Source organism: Primulina eburnea, chromosome 12 (assembly GCF_022965805.1).
Source record: "Primulina eburnea isolate SZY01 chromosome 12, ASM2296580v1, whole genome shotgun sequence".
Lineage (NCBI taxonomy): Eukaryota > Viridiplantae > Streptophyta > Magnoliopsida > Lamiales > Gesneriaceae > Primulina > Primulina eburnea.
Window position 1 is genome coordinate 4215985 of NC_133112.1, and position 19237 is coordinate 4235221.

A 19237-nucleotide genomic window follows, 5' to 3' on the forward strand; every position below is an offset into this window, starting at 1 on the left:
GTATCCGGTATTCAGTAATCCGAAATTTAACAAGTAAGCACTGGGCATATTTGTGAATTTCATGACTAAACTGATATCAGTCCCCTATATGTTCTCTCCTCTAAGAGGTGAGTCCAGTAATCAGTAATGTTCAGAATATATATTTCTACCATTAGTTCACTAAGTTTCAGTGCTTCAAAAATCAGATATCAGAAATCAGGAATACTTATACTTTGCTTTAAAACAGAAATCATCAATCTGGTTTCAAGATATTTATACATAAACCCACTTACGGTAATTTGCTTAAAGAATTTCGGTTGAAGTCTGGAAATCTGCTTGCCTCGCTACTAGATTTTATAGTTTTGAAATATGCACTCTCTTAGCTCTAATTTCAAGCGATAACTCAAGATTTTGGTAACAACAATTTCAGATATTGAGGGTGCTAAGCCAAAATCTGACGGTTAGCCTTCTAATTAATGACCATAATATGTCATTAAAAGTCTTTATTCCATGTTAAATGCTTCAGTGACAGGTCCTGAGCAGAATCAGTAACTATATTCTGGAATCTCGCTACTGAACTCTTCTGCTGCTGGATTCTGTCAGCTGAAAATACTATCTTCTGATTTTGTCTGCTGGAAAATACTATCTTCTGAAATATTAGTTGCTGCTGGAATTGTTAGCTTATGCTGAAATTTGCTAGCTGCTGCTAAGAGGGTAAAAACTTGTGTAAGACGGTCTCACAAGTCGTATTTGTGAGACGGATCTCTTATTTGAATTATCAATGAAAAATATAATTTTTTATGCTAAGATCATTATTTTTTATTGTGAATATGTGTAGGATTGACCCGTCTAACAGATTAAGATACACGAGATGGTCTCACATGAGACTCACTCTTATAAGAGACTTGTTGAGTTGGGTCACATGAATCATACCAATTAATTCAATTTTTTGTAAACCTAAAATTCAAATAGATTATTAGACTGAGTTTGTTATATATAGCATGTTCATGTATAATTTTGCAGTCCATAAATTTTCCAACAATTTCTCATTTGGGTCATATAAAGTCATCCAAAAATTGTCTTTGATAAATTTAGACCCGAGTTCGAGTGAGATTTGCTCGATACAAATTATTTGACTAGCATTTTTTATCGTTATCACATTAATTCAGAAGTTTATTCTCATACATCTAAAAATAACGGTCGGTTCCATCGTCATAAAAAAGGAAATCACTGAACCTATCAATTATGACAATACAACATAGTCAAACAATCGTTGGAACAAAACTCATTCTCCAATTCGAATTGTGATTAAAAACTGTATTATGTTTAAGGTTTTAAAATTAAATTAATATTTTAAAATTTTGCATCAATTATAAATTATTTTTACAAGTCTGAATCTAAAATATATAAAGTTTCTAGAAAATATTATCACCGACAAAAAAAAATTTAATTTATAAATTTTTGAATAAATATCCATTTGTAGTATCAAGCAAGCTTCGTCAAGCTCTTTGCCCGCTCCTTCAAAATTCAAATTCGCACACACACACTGGGGAGACTTCATATATGCAGTAACCATTACCATATTCTCTCGAGTCTCAAATAAAGCAAATCAACACACTTTACTCAAGAATCTTGAATCCATTCATTGGATTTATGTGACCACTCTGGATAAAGGTGCGATCTTTTGTTGTATTTCTGGGTTTTCTCGAATCTCTTGGAACCCTGGTAATTGAATCCGAAAAATTTTCATGTTTCCTAGCGTGTGGAGAACACGGAGAAATCAAATATCTCCCTTTCGAGTTAACATCGAATTTTGCAGTATGGTGCCTTTCGGTTTTTGTATTTTTTTTTTAGTTTTTTTGGCTGAATTCATGGATTTCTTGTTTTGATTAGGTATTTTTTGAAGGGGCAGACGAGGGACACTATGGAAACCCTAGAAGCATCTGAAAACTCTCGCAAGACAATGAAAATGAAAGATCTTGAATCAGTTTTTGGCTCTCCAGGTATTTATTTTTCCTTATTTAAGGTTAATTCTTGTATGTTTTTTACACTTTCGAGTTTGAAGCTCGTGGCAATCAAGCTTTCTACGGTGATAGGAAATTTCAAAGGGTGGATAGAGAGAAGTTGGAACCAAGAACTGGCTTTATTTTTAAGAAGTTTTATTCACTATTATTTCCAAATACAAAATTAATTGAGCTTTTAGAAGCTAGTAGTTCAGTAGCGGTTAAATGACTTTTAGCTCTGCACTAAGCAGAGTTCTAATCACCTTAGTTGAACATTCTGATTTTTATCCTGTTATGGCACCTTTCCTGACCATGCATTGGAATGAGAATAAAAGCATCCCCTGTTCTGCTTATTATTATGAGGTTTCTGTTTCTTGTGTATCATGTTTTTCGGAAAAATCTTGATAAATATTTTAAAACCGAGATCCAGTTACACTTGAGAGAAGCTGAAAAACGAATTTTTTGTAGCTGAAGCTGCACATCTGGATGCCAATCCTGATTCAAGGGGACTTGATCTTAGTGTAACTGTTGGTGCCGCTAAAAGTATGACCAATGATGATAATACATCGTGTATCCGAGAATTCTGCAAACGCCCTGCCTCTGACAAAGAGGAAATGGTGTGTAAAGATGGTTTTTCTAAGGCCAAAGGGTTCGTTTTAAATTTAAATATTGACGATGGTTCAAGTTCAAATAACAGCGACCCTTTTTATCCTTATAAGAATTACAAACTTTTGAATCAAAGTGAAGATTTTGAGAGTGGAAGTTCTGTAGGTCCACTAGAGGAAAATGATTCAACTAGGAAATGTAAAAAGGTCAAACAGAACGATTGTATGCTTGCTTCATATGGGGATAAGCAAATGACATTTCGAGTACCAAAACCACGTGGGAGGAAGAGCAAAAATGATGTGCTTAAGAGGAAGTTAGAAATTGCGAAAAAAGAGCAGGTTGATAGGTTTGCACGGGCTGCTGCTCCTAGTGGTTTGCTTAATGGGCTGAATCCCGGTATCATTAATCATGTGAGAAACACAAAACAGGTTCATTCTATTATAGAAGCCGTCACAAAGTTTGCCAGAACAGATAATCCACAATATGGAAGCGAGCAAGATGATAGTAGCAAAGCTGGTACCAGTACAAAAGATGTAAACAGTGCAAAAGTAAGTCGATCTGGTCTCAAACAAGGAGAAATTTTGTCAAGAAGTAAGCAAATTCGAGACTTTCATGTGTGTTCGAAATCAATTTCTTTAAGCTCTGATGCCAAAAGAGGTGGTGGGGATTCATACATGGGAAAGACAAGAATTTTTACAGGGTCGCCATCACAATCCAGCATTAAGAATGTGGATGATGCACTTGTTCTGAAGTTATCATCATCAGCATCCATCGAGTCAGAGAAAACTGCCTCTTTGTCTAATGAGGAGTCGGCGAACTCTACCAGTGTAGCTTCCCTCTCTGTCAAAGGTTGTTACATTGTCCTTTTCCTTTGCACTTGATTCTTTTCAGTTTTGGTAGTGCATTATTGGAAAAAATGATTTAAAATATGAGAAGATGCGTAAATTTCTATGTTACACTTTTATATCATGGTAACAGACACTACCAACAATAAATAATTTTTTTGAGATAACATATCTATTTGTATGATTTCAGCTGCTAATGTAGCTTCTCAATGGTTGGAGCTTCTCAATCAAGACATCAGAGGGCGCCTTGCAGCACTAAGTCAAAGTAAACAAAGAGTTCGGGATGTAATTCAAACTGTTTTACCTCACCTATTATCAAGAGAATTTACCGCTAACGATGAGAAAGAATCATATACGACAAAAGAATCTACCATTTGCAACAAAGCAACTGCTGAAGCTCACCGTGATAGATGGTTCAAACATTTTGAAGTGATGGATAAAGCCCTTTCTGAAGAAGAAGGTCATCTGGTGAGTTTCTCATGGTGTTTATAGCTAGAAAAATCTGTGTATAATCTATTGTTTGAATTGATGTCTGAGTTTTTCATCTAAGACTTGGTTTCATGCGCTGCAAACTTGATTGGCTTCTGTTGCGTTACAGTTATCACAAAATATATTATCCTATTTTCGAACTTTCAGTGATTCTCAAAGTACTTAAATCATGTTTAATACCTTCTAGTGAAGTTAATTATAACTACCATAATCTTTCTTTTCGCACATACTGTTTAGTATCTCCCACCACTTTATGATCTTTACAGCAAATGATCAATTTTGAGAAACTATCTTAAAACACCCGGTGTTATTTACAGTTGAACAAATTTGCCTACTGATTGATTACTCAGCTGGGCCTGGGACACATACCAGCAATTCCTGATTTCATATTTGGTGTCACTGGTGCAAATTGTCTAAAACTTGAACTTTTCTTGAAACCATTTGATCAAATTATTCAATATTATCATTTCTCGTATATTTTACTTTCTATTTCTAATTTCTATTACTAATCATGACCGGCAAAGTGATATCTATAAAAAGTTTATTTATGAATTTTATCAGGAGAGTTGGTTAAATGGAGTGAAGGCAATGCAGTTTCATTGTGAAAGAGGTTTGTTTGGTTCTTCACAACTGATGCATCCTCTAGGAAATGACAGCAGGTAAATTTTACAAGACAACTTAGATTTTCAGTAAGTTGAATGCACGTGAGTATTCTAGTTTAGACCATCTATGTCTCAATAGTCTAAAATGCAGATACGAGGGAGCTGATAATTATGAGAAAGATTTCGCTATCGGGGCCGCTGCTGCTTCCATTTATTCAACTTGCAACTTCCTGATGTCCAGGGAAAACTGACATTGTTGCTATTTATTCGAACTGGGATTTGATCATTGTTTTTTTTTGGTATTTTAACTAGGGTCAGATGTTCCTTCCGGGAAATTATGTACAAACTTACTACAATTTTAGTAAGTATCGAAATAAAAATTTCGAATAAACTTAAATGAAGTCTGTCGGAAGAAACAACAGGCCCTGTAGATATTCCACTTCAGTTCAGCAAAGATAAATGCTCAAACGGAATCCAGTTAAGTAGAGATGAAATGGAGATTCGACGACGGCGAAGTTCAATTTTTATTCAAATGAACAACGTCAGGCAAGGTTGGACGGACCTTTACCTGTTTGTTATAAACGAAAAATAGAACTCAGCAAATTTTGAATAAGATCGATTGTAATATACTTATCTGTTTAATTTGAGACATTATGAAACTCATTGACTCCATATAAATGGGTACTTAAATTCTAACTGTACACAACAAAGCGTGAATTGCTCGCTTTGCCCAGAGTTCACGATTGCAAGAAACTGTGTATGTTTTGGACTGAACCTTAATTGGATACACGGTTCACAAGTATGTGTACGGTTTTAGCTAGGGACAATGCAAGTCTAGACAATACCCCCGCATGGAAATTATATGAATATCATGATAATTTCCCGAAACATTTCAATTCCGAGGCCAATCCATTCCTTATCGCGTCGTGTTAACGGAAAAGCCAAAATCTTGGTTCAGTTATTCTCTAAAGAACCCAATTTTCCGATCAAAAATTTCAAAATTCGCATTTCTTTCTCTTCTCAAGGCATGTGCTTATCTTTCAAATGTACTTCACAGTGGATTTCTTCTTTCCATGATTATCAAAAAGGGTCTTCAATATCAGCCTTTCATCACCCTTCACTTCTCGATATGTATGTGAAATATGGGTGGCTCAGTAGTGCAGTAAACCTGTTTGACATTGTGTCCCATTGTGAAATTTTGGTTTGGGATGTTGTTCTGTGGAATTCTATCATTGACGGGCTTCTTAAAAATGGGATCTGCGAAGCGGGTTTGATTCATTTTCGTCGGATGGAGGTGTTGTATCATATGAAGCCTGATGATTACACGTTGTGCATTCTTCTCGGATTGTGTAACCATATTTCGGATATTGTTCGTGGAACAGAAATTCATGCCTATGTGATGAGAACCGCTTGTGACGATGACCCTTTCGTAGTTACTGCCACGATCCATTTCGAATTTTAACATGCCAATGGATGCTTGGTATGTGTTTGAGAAGTGGGAAAACAAGTGCAATATAGCAGCTTGAAATGCAATGATCAATGGATTTTGTGAAAATGGATTTTGGAGAAATAGCTTGAATCGCTAGCTAGCAAAGAGTGAGAGTCTCGAGCTGGGATCCACCGCGTTTTCCAGTGTGCTGACAGCTTGCTCACAGAGTGACGATATAGGAAAAGGTTGTCAGTTACACAGTGACTATGTACTCGAAACTTGGGTGTCCAGAGAACACACACAAAGTTTTCAGTGGAATGAAGGCAAAGGGCTTTGTAGCTTGGGGCTCTTTGAGATGGGAAATTCGGGAATTGAACCTGTTGAAATAATGTTCCTCTCCTTGATTTCCTCTTGCAATGATCACTGTGGATTTGTTGAAGGTGGTCTGAAAGTATTTCAATCGATGAAAGAATACAAAATTGAGATTAAAATGGAGCTCTATGTTAATATGGTAGACCTCCTAGGACGTGCTGGACGCTTTTACAATGCTTATAATTTGATTAAAAAATATGACAATAACTCCTGGCAGAGGCGTTTGGCTATCTTTGTTGTCTTCTTGTAGAGTTCATTGCAATGTTGAGCTCGGTAAGTTTGCAGACAGAAACCTCGTCAAAATAGATTTAAAACGAGGCAACAATTATGTTCAACTGTTAAACTTGTATATAGATACTGGACTGCAGGGAAAAGCTGTAAATTTTGAGAGCATTGATGAGGGAGGAAGGACTGACGAAGATCCCTGGATGCAGTTGGATTGAAGTGAAAAATAAGGTTGATGTTTTTTTCTACGGGGGATTCGTCATCTAGAACAGTTATGATTTATGAGACGCTCGATAATCTTAAGAATTGCAACAAGGACATTAGTATGGAAGCAGGTGAGATATTATTTGAGCCAGGATGAGGTATGTAATCTTCAGGCGTTCTGTGGTGGTGATCAGTCTTGGACTAGCACTTGCTTGCGGGTTTTGGTTCTTGAATTGTTGGGTCTGTACGAGCATCATTTGTCCTGCGGTGCTGCATGGTTACAAATGACTCATCGTGATCAAAATATGTTACTCGAGTCTCTACGTGATTTAATTTGAAAATCGCGCACTTGCCACACAACTACTGAGCTTCTACCCACATCTAGTTTCTTCAAAATCCACAAGCTTTTCGAGAAATGTAGTTTTATATACTGGCTCATGTATGAATTAGATAATTTAGAACGAACCCTGCATAAAAAACTTCACCTTGTCTACATTTGAACATGTCCATCTTTTAGATGCTTATGGAAACATTCAAGCAGCAACTTCGATTGGGTTGAGTTCTTGCTTATTGTACGTGTACATGCTCATGCAAAACACTATATATATATTTATATATAATTTTTTATTTTTTTTGAAATCATATTCAAAGGGGTAAGAGGACTCGAAATCGAGTCTGTACACCTGGAATTCTAGATGAGACTACTGTGCCAAGCCCCGGGTCTCTTGCAAATCTATATTTAAGTTCATAAATAAAGCTAAAGCTAAAAAAAATTAAGTTACATTAAGTTCATATCGATTTTCGTTCGTCGAAAGCATGCGACGGAGACAAACATCCTAAGTCATCACCTACCCCATCTCCACCTGTATACAATATGGATGACAATGACAAATGCAAAAAAAAAAAAGTAATACTTCACAGTTGTCTTTACAATAAATGTGCTTCATTATCTGTACCAATCAATTTGAAATAATCTAGGAGTGATTTATTCTCAGTCTGTGTTGACGAGGACATTCATGCCCGAAGTTACAAGGAAGAAGGAAAAATAAAATAAAACTGACTTCTATTGTTTAAATTACGAGCAACCACCTTAAAAATGCTTTTGGATATTTCACTCGCAAAATTCTCCTCTTTTTTGTGAACTTCGGTTTCATTTAATTGAAATTAGAGTAACTCTCTTGTGAGACGGTCTCACGAATCTTTATCTGTGAGACGGATCAACCCTACCGATATTTACAATAAAAAGTAGTATTATTAGCATAAAAAGCAATAATTTTTCATGGATGACTCAAATAAGATATCCGTCTCACAAAATACGATATGTGAAACTGTCTCACACAAGTGTTTATCCCGAAAGTATGTAATGTGTAATTCAATTTGGGGAGACTTTGGATGAGAATTTATTAGGTATCCTTTTATTTTTAATGATGATGAAATCTACTGTGCTATTTATGCCTTCTGGTTAAAAACTAACTCTTGAGATGATAATCTGTTACAGATATGTTACATTGAATATTAAAATTAACAAAAAGTAGCTTATAAAACGAGGTATATCATTCATTAACCAGATCTTTCGAGATGATACACATCTCTTGATGATATGTTACGAATGTTGTATATCGAATATTAAAATTAAAAATAATAAAAAATAGCTGGGTAAAGCCACGAGTGTGAGCTTGCAAACTGGTCTTTATTATTAGCTGCACATTTGTAGCATTTTATTGGGGCACACTTTTGATTGGGAAGCCGAGTCTTCTCGTGGACTCCCTAGGAAGGACTGTGAAAATGGCCCGAGAAATAATGACCAATGACCCAGTCATGATTTCTTAATGCTTCTTGCGTATTGAACACATGTGAATACTTTGAATATTTGGTTCCATTTCCTGAGGCAGTAACCCGGAAGCACACTGCGTGTGGACCCTTTTTCCCTCTCATATTATTTATACACTCGATCCCAGATATGTTTTCCAAATCCAAATACAGAGAGAAAATAACAACAAAGAGAAAAAAGATTGATCCAAAGTACTGCAGATGGACGATAGCTTAAAATCAATGGTTTTACATGGGTGTCATTTGGCTACAATTCTTGAACAGAACCTGCCAATTTTAGTAAACCAACCGGATATTCTGGTGAAATCTTGTGAAGAAATAGTCTCTGTATTCAGCAATGTGAAGGAAAGAGTCCTTTATGTGGGGCAAATGGGTGTTCAAGAGCTGCATGGGTTCGAGATTGGAGGGGGAACTCGAGAGCATGCAATGGCTACGCTTGATGCTCAAGCTGCAATCTCAGAAGGTGGAAGCGCGTATGTTAAACGCCTCGATGACGTGCCGAAGAGCAGTGAAATGAAAGGAATGTTCCTTCATGATGAGTGGCAGAGGCGGCAGCTGGGCTTGGAGTTGATGATCGGTGAAATGCACGGCGGCGTTGGAGGGGATGTTACGGGTGGTTCGAGTGGAGGAATTGGCGGTGAGACTACACTGGATTTCAGCGCAGCCACCTCTTCTCAGAGACAGGGGTCGAGGTGAGAACTGAGAAACCTTAATTTTTCCAAAATATGAATAATATGCATGGTTTTATTCGATTATTTATATTCACTTCCTTTATAAAATTATATTTAAAACGTACCTACCTATCCTCCCTTAGGTATACACGTTTCTTTATGCATGTCTTTACAAAAAAAAATTATGATTTTAGTTTAATACATTTAAAAGTTTTTTGCTAAAGTTTAAGCTGCATGCAGGTAATTTGTTGGAAATTATATAATATTATCTTTGTAATGAAAGTTATTTACAATCATCATAACAAAATTTTAGAGGAAAAAATTCGTAACTTGCATGTATATGATTCCACGACGGTTTTTATATATATATTATTAGTAGCAAACATGCATGCAATCACAAACTATAAGAAGACTTCGGGACATATGAAAATCAGATATCTATTTATAGATATTTATATAGTGTACAAATAACAAATTGTATAAATTTATAGAAATATTATTTTAGAATAATATAGGATTTTTTCCCTAAGTTTTTCCCTTAATATTTTACTCAATTAAACCACAGGAAGAATGAACCAGACAGAGTAGTGAAAAGGATAGCTGCTCCTCCGGGTAACACGGATACTCCACCCGACGATGGTTTCACTTGGAAGAAATACGGTCAAAAAGAGATCTTGGGACGCCTATATCAAAGGTATTTAGTGTTTTTAATATATATACTCGTCATGTTCACTTTTTTGCCTACTAATGAAGTGACACTCGTATATTAGATGTGATGAAACATATCCAAATTATTCATATAATATATGAGTGTCACCTTATTGATGGACATGCACGATATTGAAACTATATATATAATATTAGCTTACATTACTATATATAATTTTGAATAGAAAGTAGATTGTTTAGATTTCAACAGAACATGGAACTTGGAAACTTGGACGAAGCTTATAAGTTCTATTAATTTAACAGAATAATATATAGTTCAGCTTCTCGTGCAACAAAATTTTCAAACTAAGCATCCTAATTAGGATGTCCGAGTTGGTGGAGTGAACGAACACTTGACCAATGATCATGAGTTCGATTTCTCCTACCAACACCTTATCGAGCGAGCTTGTCACACGGGGTTTGTCCAATGGTTTACTAGACTAACATGCTTTGTAGTCCATTGCAATTGTTTCGAAATTTGCCCAGTGTGCATCGAATGGTAGCAGCTGCAAGTTTCCATGTCATAAAAAAATAGTCGTCAAATTAATTATTTAATAACCATATTTAATATATATGATGGATTCTTCTTTAAGGTATATACAAATCAAGTATTCAATAGCCCATTAATGCATTTTAAATGGTATAATTTATATTTTAAAAATATTTCGTGTATGAATTCACATTGACCCGTTCCTCATGTCAACCACACTCTTGATATCTTGGTTCACTAATTAATTATATATTTTATTTTACCCAAATAAATCGAACACGACTAAAATTTTTAGCCCTAGCTAGCATCCAGGTAAACTGTAAAAAGACAACTATAATACAAAACTAATGTACTTACGCACGCGTCGTTTATAATATTTTTTTATTAATTTGAATTATATTAAAATAAGAGTCATATTATAATTATAGAAATTAATGAGGATCGTAGTATAATTTGAAGAGATAATATTGAAAATTAGTGGCCTAAGAGAGCCGCCAACTCCAACTTCCGTCCATGTATGATCCAAACTAGATCTAACCAACCGTCCATCTTATGTTACGTACGAGGGTAATTTGAGAACAAAATATTAATGTTTTTTCTTTGTCTTTATTCGCTAGATTCTTTATAATATAGTGTATATATATAGATATATATGACCAAATAACTATTCCAGTAGCAAAATCATCGAACATTTTGAAATCGTCAAGGCACGATTATTTTACTTTCAAAGTAAAAGTCGCGTTTCTATTTTTATATTTTTTTGAATCGTAGAGAAGTTTCAATTTCACGAGGTCTGTAAGCGACGATTTTGAAGTTGACAGAATGAAATAATATTGAAAGAGTCAAGGTCTACCTCATGCTTTGTAGGGGCAACTAACGTTGAATTTGAATATATTCCATAGTAAACATAATTATATCTTATATTATCATTCAAATGTTTTTTTTTTGAATTGAAGTCTCATATTTTGAATTGAAGAATATCGGGAATAAATCACTTATTTATTGGTAAAAACCGAAAACAACATCACCAAAAAAACTTGTGTGAGACGGTCTCACAAATCGTATTTTGTGAGACGGATCTCTTATTTGGCTCATCTATGAAAAAATATTATTTTTTATCCTAAGGATATTACTTTTTATTGTGAATATCGGTAGAGTTACATGAGACCCACTTCAACTTTTTTTCATATAAAAAATTTACATGAAATCTTCTACCAGAAGAAGTAAATTAATGTGCCTGAATTTTTATACATATTTAACAACATCATATGTTAAAACTTAAAATCTAAAAAATTAATGAAAAAGAAATATCAATTGATTTTATTTTTTAAAAATATTTTTCCATTGCAGGAGTTACTACATATGCACACATCATAAACTACACAATTGCCCCGCCAAGAAGCAAGTTCAAAGACTCGACAACGAACCCTTCATATTCGAGGTCACATATCGAAACAACCACACCTGCCGCGTGTCCTCTGCCGCCACGCCGCCGGTGCTGATACCACCCTCCACCGTCGCACCGCCGCCTCCTTTCTCTACATCACTTGTCTCCATGAATATCTTCCACCACCTTGGAGGTCATGTTCCTGCTACCTCCTCCGGAATGGAAGCCGGAAGCCGAGGTGGCAGCGGGCAGTTCAACGACTTTCAGGCCGTGGCGGATATGGCGGATGCTATGTTTAATTCTGGTAGCAGCAGCAGCAATAGCATGGATCTTATCTTCTCCTCCATGGATGAGTACCATAAGTGGGACTCTACCGAAGAAAAGAAAGATTAGTAAATTTACTAAGCTAGCCAATTAATTGATTAATTATATTTTTTGACGGGTAAGGTTAATTTTCATCTTTATTTATTCATTTGATTAAATTTAATTTGTGGTTAATAAAAGAACAAGATAATTAATTATTTAATTATAGATATAGAAGTAGATATTGGTTAATTATATTATACAATGAATTAAGTGTCGAATTATGTACTTAAATATCCATAATTCATTCAACATAAAGTGCCTTATTTGTTTATATGTCTCCTATACATTGTGCAATTTATTTTCTTATAAATTTTTTAATATTAAAAATTTAGTTTTTAATTTATCGATTGCCATGAGAAAAGAATCGGTAATAGATACAAAATCGTAAACTAAAAAAAAAAGATTGACTCGGAATTAATTTAGTTCGAAGTCATAAAAAAAACAACTTAGGACAATTTTGAATTGAATGACCAATATATATATATCCAGACATGGAAAATTAATTACTTTAAAAATCTCTCCATTGGTATATGTTATATTAAATAACAGATAATCGAGATATATAAATTAATTACTATTAAAAAAAAACCCATGAAATCTCATGAAAATCTTATCGATTTTGTAAGGATTTTACTTAGTAAAATTCCCATCAAATATCAATTTCATTCCTCATTTTCTATATTTATGAAAAATAATTTATTTAATTTAATTAGTATAAATCTATATTTTTTTATAAATAATAAATAATTTTGAGTAGCTATTATTTTGAAATTTAATTAAGAAGTTATTTGACAATTAAAAATACTTTTATTTCACGTGTGTTTCTATTTTTTGGTAGTTCTTTATATGTGAGACGAGTCAATCCCACCGATATTCACAATAAAAAGTAATCACAATAAAAAGTAATACTCTTATCATCAAAATTAAGGCAAAAACTTGTGTGAGACGGTCTCACGGGTCGTATTTGTGAGATGAATATTTTATTTGGGTCATCTATGAAAAAGTATTATTTTTAATACTAAGATTATTACTTTTTATTGTGAATATGGGTAGGGTTGACCCGTTTCACAGATTATGATCCGTGAGACGGTCTCACATGAGACTCACTCAAAAATTAATAATTTTTCATGATGACTCAAATAAGAGATCCGTCTCACAAAATACGACACGTGAGACCGTCTCACGCAAGTTTTTGCCTTATTAGAATATAATAAATCTAGAGTAGGTCTCTTGTGAGACGGCCTCACGAATCTTTATCTGTGAGACGGGTCAACCCTATCGATATTCACAATAAAAAATAATACTCTTAGCATAAAAAGTCATATTTTTTCATGAATGACCCAGATAAGAGATCTGTCTCATAAAATACGATCAATGAGACTGTCTCACACAAGTTTTTATCATAAATCTATCGTTCAATTCATATTCTTATTTCATTCTGAAGTCGACTCCAATCGTACTTTATTACATTTCAATATACCAATCATTATCTAGAATTGTATTCACAGTTCCAAATCCGACCAAATCTCATGCCGCCAAACACACGGTTTCTTAAGAATCCGCATAAAAGTAATAAAATAAAATAATCGAGATACCAAATTTTTGAATAAAAAAATTTTCGATCTCAGCCGTCGATGAAGGATATTCATCAACCAATCTACACCGTCTACGGAACAACACACGTCCCCACAACAAACTCTTGCTTTTGTTCTCTCCCAAGAATATACTGTATAATATTAGATAGCAAATATACAACACAAAACAGACTGCAGTCTCGGCACGGAAACTAGGGTTTGGAGGCGAAGCTGCTGCTGCGTGTGGTTTATTAGTTTTTTGAGGTTTGATTTCAGTTACCCATTGTTGTTTTCAGGTGTTACGTTTGTTTTAACATGTAATTCTTGTGAAGTTCTATTTTTCTGATAAAAAATTTGAGAATTCATGTTTTCTACCTTCTTTTATGTTTATAGATTTGATTTCTCATGCCAATTTTTAGTTTTCGTTTCCTTTTTCTATTTTGAACGATAGGTCGTGTTGAATTCTCACGTTGGATCTTTAATTTGGTCAAATATTTGGTTTTTATGTTTGATGTTAAATTATATTGTTTTTGCTTCATTTTACAGGAATTGAGTGAAATGTATGAAACTAATGCCTATATCATCGTGGATGTTAAACTTTATTCATAGCCGTTAGAAGTGGCGTTTTCTTTCTTCAAGATCTGTTTTTTTTTTTGTTATGTGATTTGATAACTCAGAGAACCAATTTTGGACTTTTCAGCGCTTGTTTAATTGTTGAGTAAAGATTGTCTTTTTCTTGCATATATTCAGAGGAAAGACTTAATCGTGTCTGTAATGTTTTGCATATAGAGTTGTAGACAGAGATTGAGGAATAATGGAGAAGGAGCTGATTGAGCTTTTTGAGTCAGCAAAGAGAGCGGCAGATATGGCAGATAATTCACCTGGAGAAGTGGATCGGTGTGTTGATGCAATAAAACAGCTCAAGAAGTTCCCTGTCAATTATCAAGTACTTGTATCAACGCAGGTTGTTTTTCCTTCTCATTTTTGTTGGTTTGTTTCCTTTATAGCTCTTTGTTCTTGTCGATTAATTGCTGGAGCATCAAAGATACAGATAACTGTTCTGCTATCTCAAATCTTCAATTTTGGAAGGTGTATTTACTTGTGTTCAAGGGTACATACCTTGTTGGTCAATTCGATCAATCCGTTGTATGGATTTTAGAAAGTATCTATTCCAATCATTTAAGTTTCTTTGGTTAATTAGGTATGGGAAGTTCGTTTCCAATTGTGAATGTATTTCTAATACCATTGTGTCTCAGCAGGTAACATATAATTCTCCTTTTCACCACGTGTCAGTGTTTGAAGAGTTAGTACCACGTGGTCATCTTATAAGTCAAGAGGACAAAATTTAGATGTTTCTTGGGTTGCTTTCTCTGTATAATCTTCCTCCTCTTGCTTCTTTCTTACGTAAAATATTCTTCATGGACTGTGTGTCTCATGGTGTAAGTGGTGAGGGAAGTTAGATTTTGTGCTATCCACAAGGTGTATTTAGTTGTGTTAAAACATTTATAGCTCCTACATAAATAAGAAGTTGTGCAGCATCTACAAAATACGAATTCGATAGAATATAGAATAAGGATATACAAAAAAGAACCAATCCCATTGAAAAGGCCGGATAAATTGGATTCGGAAGTAATACCACTCCCAGACTTCCTAATATATGACCCGATCCCAAAACGACTAAAATAAAATCATGTATTGGTGTAGGTAAATCCATTTTATTTTATAGAAAAAAAAAGAAATCGAAATATTTCATGACTTTATTGACCTGATCAGGAAAAGAGAGGGTGCATACCTTGTTAGTCAATTCAATCAATCTGTTATACGGATATTAGAAAGTATCTATTCCAATCATTTAAGTTTCTTTAGGTGATTAGGAATGGGAAGTTTGTTTCCAAAAGTGGATGTAATCCTTTTCTATAACGATGTTATATGTCTCATCAGGTAACTTATAATTCTCCTTTTCACCACGTGTCAGTATAACCATGTGGTCATCTTATAACTTATAAGTCAGAGGATAAAAATTTAGATTTTACTTGGGTTGCTTTCTCTGTATAATCCGCCTCCTCTCATTTCTTTCTTATGTAAATTTTTTTGCATGGATTGTGTCTCATGGTGTCAGTGGTGAGGGAAGTTAGATTTTGTGCTCGTCACCTGTCATCGTAGACCCTTTCCAGAGCACTATGCGTCCAATTCATGGTTTTCCACCGCTGCTGCGTTTTGACCGTTCCAGAATGGACTTGGCGGCTATTAATACAAAGTTCTATGTTGTAAAGGGTGAAGTATTGTGTTTGAATGGAAATCACCAGTTTTTCATCAATACGGAACGGGAATGGCCGCCCCTTCATTGCCGAACAGTTTTTGAATTTGTTTCTGAATCAAGATTTTTTTAATTTTTTTCACTAAATATTTTTCCAAGATTTCCAATTTCCTGATGTATTTTTTATTTATCTTAAAAACCCGCAAAGGTCATAGCAACTGTTACATGAAATGTTAAGGGAACTTAAACAGTAAATTCCATGAATACCTACATAACCGTTTTGCCGACCCATGATTCAGTTACCACCACTTGGCCACCACTCCAAGTTATGGCTGCAGGACTCCCCCTCCGCAGGTACCACCTACTAATATATGTTTACATAGATCCACACAGAGAGGAGAAAGAGATGATATGCGTACTCTCTGAAAAGATCGACTCTTTCTAAAGACAACAAGGATGATTTTCCTCTAAATATGAAAGTTTAATCTCTCCTCGTTTGTGTTGATCTTCTTTTGTTAGAAAAGGCGTCGAACTAGAAGTAGAAGTAACATCATTATTAGAAAGTCCATTCATGAACAAAAAATGTCGTAAAAACCAAGGTCCAGAGCTATAAATTTAAGATAAAAAAGTCTCCAAAACACTTCTCGTAATCCAGAACTTTAACGTAAAGTATTGAAATGATAAACGAGGATTAAATGGAGGAAAAAGGATCAGTTTATTGGATGTGAGCCATCTGGTAGAAAGGATAATGATGGGGTGCTGAGGGTGGTACATAAAACATTAGGGGAATCTTGGATTGAAGATTGAGATGCCTATTGTATATTTCAAGGATAGTTGTTATGGCTGTGCCCCAATTGTTGGAAATTAAGTTTGCGCTTGGATGAAGGATTTGACATTATGGATTTCAAATCCATTTGATTGTTTGGATGAATTTAAATCCATCCCTTGCAAATCCACGTAAATACAATGTTTCATTTCAAATACATATCTAAATCAAATCAAGTCATCCAAGCGCAACGTATTATTGTAAGGATGGTTTCGTTAAAAACTGTCATTCTATATAACATATTATATTGTATTTCTTGAAAAGGGAATTGGTTTCGCCTTGTAAGTATTGTTCTTCTTGTTGCACCATTTATGTACTGATGATTATTGAAAAGGGAATTGGATTCTCTTTTGTAAGTATTATTCTCGTTTAGACACCATTTATGTATTGATGATTATTGAAAGGAATTGGATTTTCTTTTGTAAGTATTGTTCTCGTTTAGACACCATTTATGGTACTTGTGAATATTAGTTTTATAAGGTGAATCCAATTATTTAATTTTCATTTCTTTCTATTTAATTTTTTGTTTTTCAGGTGGGTAAACGTCTTCGCCAACTGACAAAACATAAAAGCGACGAGATCAAGTCTTTGGCTTCTGATGTGGTTGAAATTTGGAAGGGTATAATTGTTAAGGAAACAATGAATACCAAGAACGGGAGTATTACCGATGACAAATCTGTGAAAGCTGAACCTTCCGCTGTTACAGAAACTAACGAGCACAAGAAGATTAAGAGAACGAACTCTGCTAAAATCGAGCAAAAGTCTCTGAAGAAACACGTTATGGTTGAGAAAAACGGTTACTCTGGCTCACCAAATTCTGACAAACTCATGAAGTCAGAAACTTCAGCTAGCCTTACGAGTGAAAAAATTGAACTTGTCCAGACTACAAAGAATGCGGCTGGAGAACACATACAGGTCAACATGAAAGTTAAAGAGAAAACATGTTCTGAAATACGGAAACAGGCATCAGACCCGGTTGGTCCTCCAAAGTTCTCTTCTCTTGTTTACTGCAAAGATTCAACAAGGGACAAACTCCGAGAAATTATTGCAGAAGCTTTGTGCAAAGTTTCTGGTGAAATTGATGATGAATCGAGAGAAAAGGCAGATGCATGTGACCCTATCGAGTTGCTGTTCTAGTGGAAAGTGCAATGTTTGAGAAATGGGGCAAATCCGTTGGTGCCCAGAAGTTCAAATACCGGTCCATTATTTTCAACATTAAGGATCCGCAGAACCCAGATTTTCGTAGAAAAGTCTTGCTCGGGGATATCGAGCCTCATGCCATTACTGAATTGACGCCAGAGGATATGGCTAGTGACGCAAGGCAGATTCAGAATGAAAAAATAAAAGAGAAAGCACTGTTTAACAGTCAGCGTGGAGGACCTCCAAAGGCTAGCACGAATGAGTTCACCTGCGGTAGGTGCAAGAAGAAGGAGACTACTTACTACCAGTTGCAGACACGGAGTGCTGATGAGCCCATGACCACATTTGTAACTTGCGTAAACTGCAATAATCGCTGGAAGTTTTGATCTAACGTCTTGTGAAGTATGGTGCCAGATAGCGAGCTTAGCAGGGAGAGCTTATTTGGATCATTCATTCAGGTCTTTATTGGTTTATTTTTTACATGGTCTTTATAGGGTCTAATAGATGATGATTAGAACTGATATGCTGTAGAAGACTACAAATCATTAATGTCCGAAACTTTGGATCTTGTTTAATTACTAACTCATTGCTAGCTATGTGGGTTCTAAATCTATATTTTTAGTTGTAAATGTTCTTCAGAGATAGTGGTGATGACTTTTAAGAGGCGGCACGTATCTCCTAGTCCTCCAAAAAAGGAGGCAAACTGAGCTCGAGTGGTGGCAAGTGATACTGCCAAACTATTAAAAAACTCGAGCTATATTTGAACTCGATTAAAACAGCCTACTGTAATAGCACGATCTAAAATACTCGAGAGGTTAATGATTGGAGTATCGTTTGTATCACTGGATATAAATATAAGTTTCATTGAAAATCTTCCTTGATCTTGGACAACAATGTGAAATCGATGAGTTTCATGTGCTACCATGTTATTAGCAGTCCGATCATCGTTTGAAACTCTGTTTTATACACCATAAATTTATGTGGAACATTAATTACGTTTGTAGAAGTGACATCCTTCCGCAAGATATTTAAATGTTTTGATTTGTTACAACCATCGTGAATCTGTGTACCCAAAGCATTTGGGGTCAAGTTTTTGGTGTTAGGCAGTGGGATGTTTTAATGTTTCTAAAAACATGCTACAACTGTGTTCGTATTTTAACTCAAAAATGTGTTGGTAATGTATTTCAAGATTGAAAAACGAATTAGCACGAACTTAAGAGTAGGCTGTCAAATA

General features: G+C 34.9%; 4 protein-coding genes and 1 long non-coding RNA gene across 6 annotated transcripts; 4 read left to right on the forward strand and 1 right to left on the reverse strand.

Annotated features, from left to right (window-relative positions):
• Nucleotides 1–1488: 1488 nt before the first annotated feature.
• On the forward strand, nucleotides 1489–5118 carry LOC140807404 (uncharacterized). Of its 2 annotated transcripts, none has more exons than XM_073164236.1 (6): nucleotides 1489–1653; nucleotides 1873–1982; nucleotides 2451–3437; nucleotides 3624–3901; nucleotides 4484–4581; nucleotides 4664–5118. In XM_073164236.1, exons 2-6 carry the CDS (start codon nucleotides 1904–1906, stop codon nucleotides 4773–4775), a joined length of 1554 nt encoding a protein of 517 aa, XP_073020337.1. In that variant the 5' UTR covers nucleotides 1489–1653; nucleotides 1873–1903; the 3' UTR covers nucleotides 4776–5118. The 2 variants fall into 2 exon arrangements, with proteins under 2 accessions (XP_073020337.1, XP_073020338.1); XM_073164237.1 differs by having other exon boundaries at nucleotides 4676–5115.
• Nucleotides 5119–5653: 535 nt separating this feature from the next.
• Nucleotides 5654–6768, forward strand: LOC140807914 (pentatricopeptide repeat-containing protein At3g22150, chloroplastic-like). The gene is made up of 3 exons (XM_073164871.1): nucleotides 5654–5953; nucleotides 6111–6464; nucleotides 6694–6768. Exons 1-3 carry the CDS (start codon nucleotides 5654–5656, stop codon nucleotides 6766–6768), a joined length of 729 nt encoding a protein of 242 aa, XP_073020972.1.
• Nucleotides 6769–8744: 1976 nt separating this feature from the next.
• LOC140807810 (WRKY transcription factor 55-like) lies at nucleotides 8745–12290 on the forward strand. Its single transcript, XM_073164773.1, has 3 exons — nucleotides 8745–9276; nucleotides 9821–9949; nucleotides 11804–12290. Exons 1-3 carry the CDS (start codon nucleotides 8786–8788, stop codon nucleotides 12231–12233), a joined length of 1050 nt encoding a protein of 349 aa, XP_073020874.1. The 5' UTR covers nucleotides 8745–8785; the 3' UTR covers nucleotides 12234–12290.
• A 1611-nt stretch (nucleotides 12291–13901) lies between these two features.
• LOC140807122 (transcription elongation factor TFIIS-like) lies at nucleotides 13902–18599 on the forward strand. The gene is given in 4 exon segments (XM_073163826.1): nucleotides 13902–14044; nucleotides 14570–14744; nucleotides 17398–17980; nucleotides 17983–18599. Coding segments are annotated over 3 exon segments (1140 nt in total). The 5' UTR covers nucleotides 13902–14044; nucleotides 14570–14594; the 3' UTR covers nucleotides 18390–18599.
• LOC140807123 (uncharacterized) lies at nucleotides 14805–16391 on the reverse strand. The gene is made up of 2 exons (XR_012112627.1): nucleotides 15573–16391; nucleotides 14805–15289 (listed from the first exon to the last, which is right to left on the reverse strand). It is a non-coding gene; the product is annotated as an uncharacterized lncRNA (long non-coding RNA).
• Nucleotides 18600–19237: the final 638 nt, after the last annotated feature.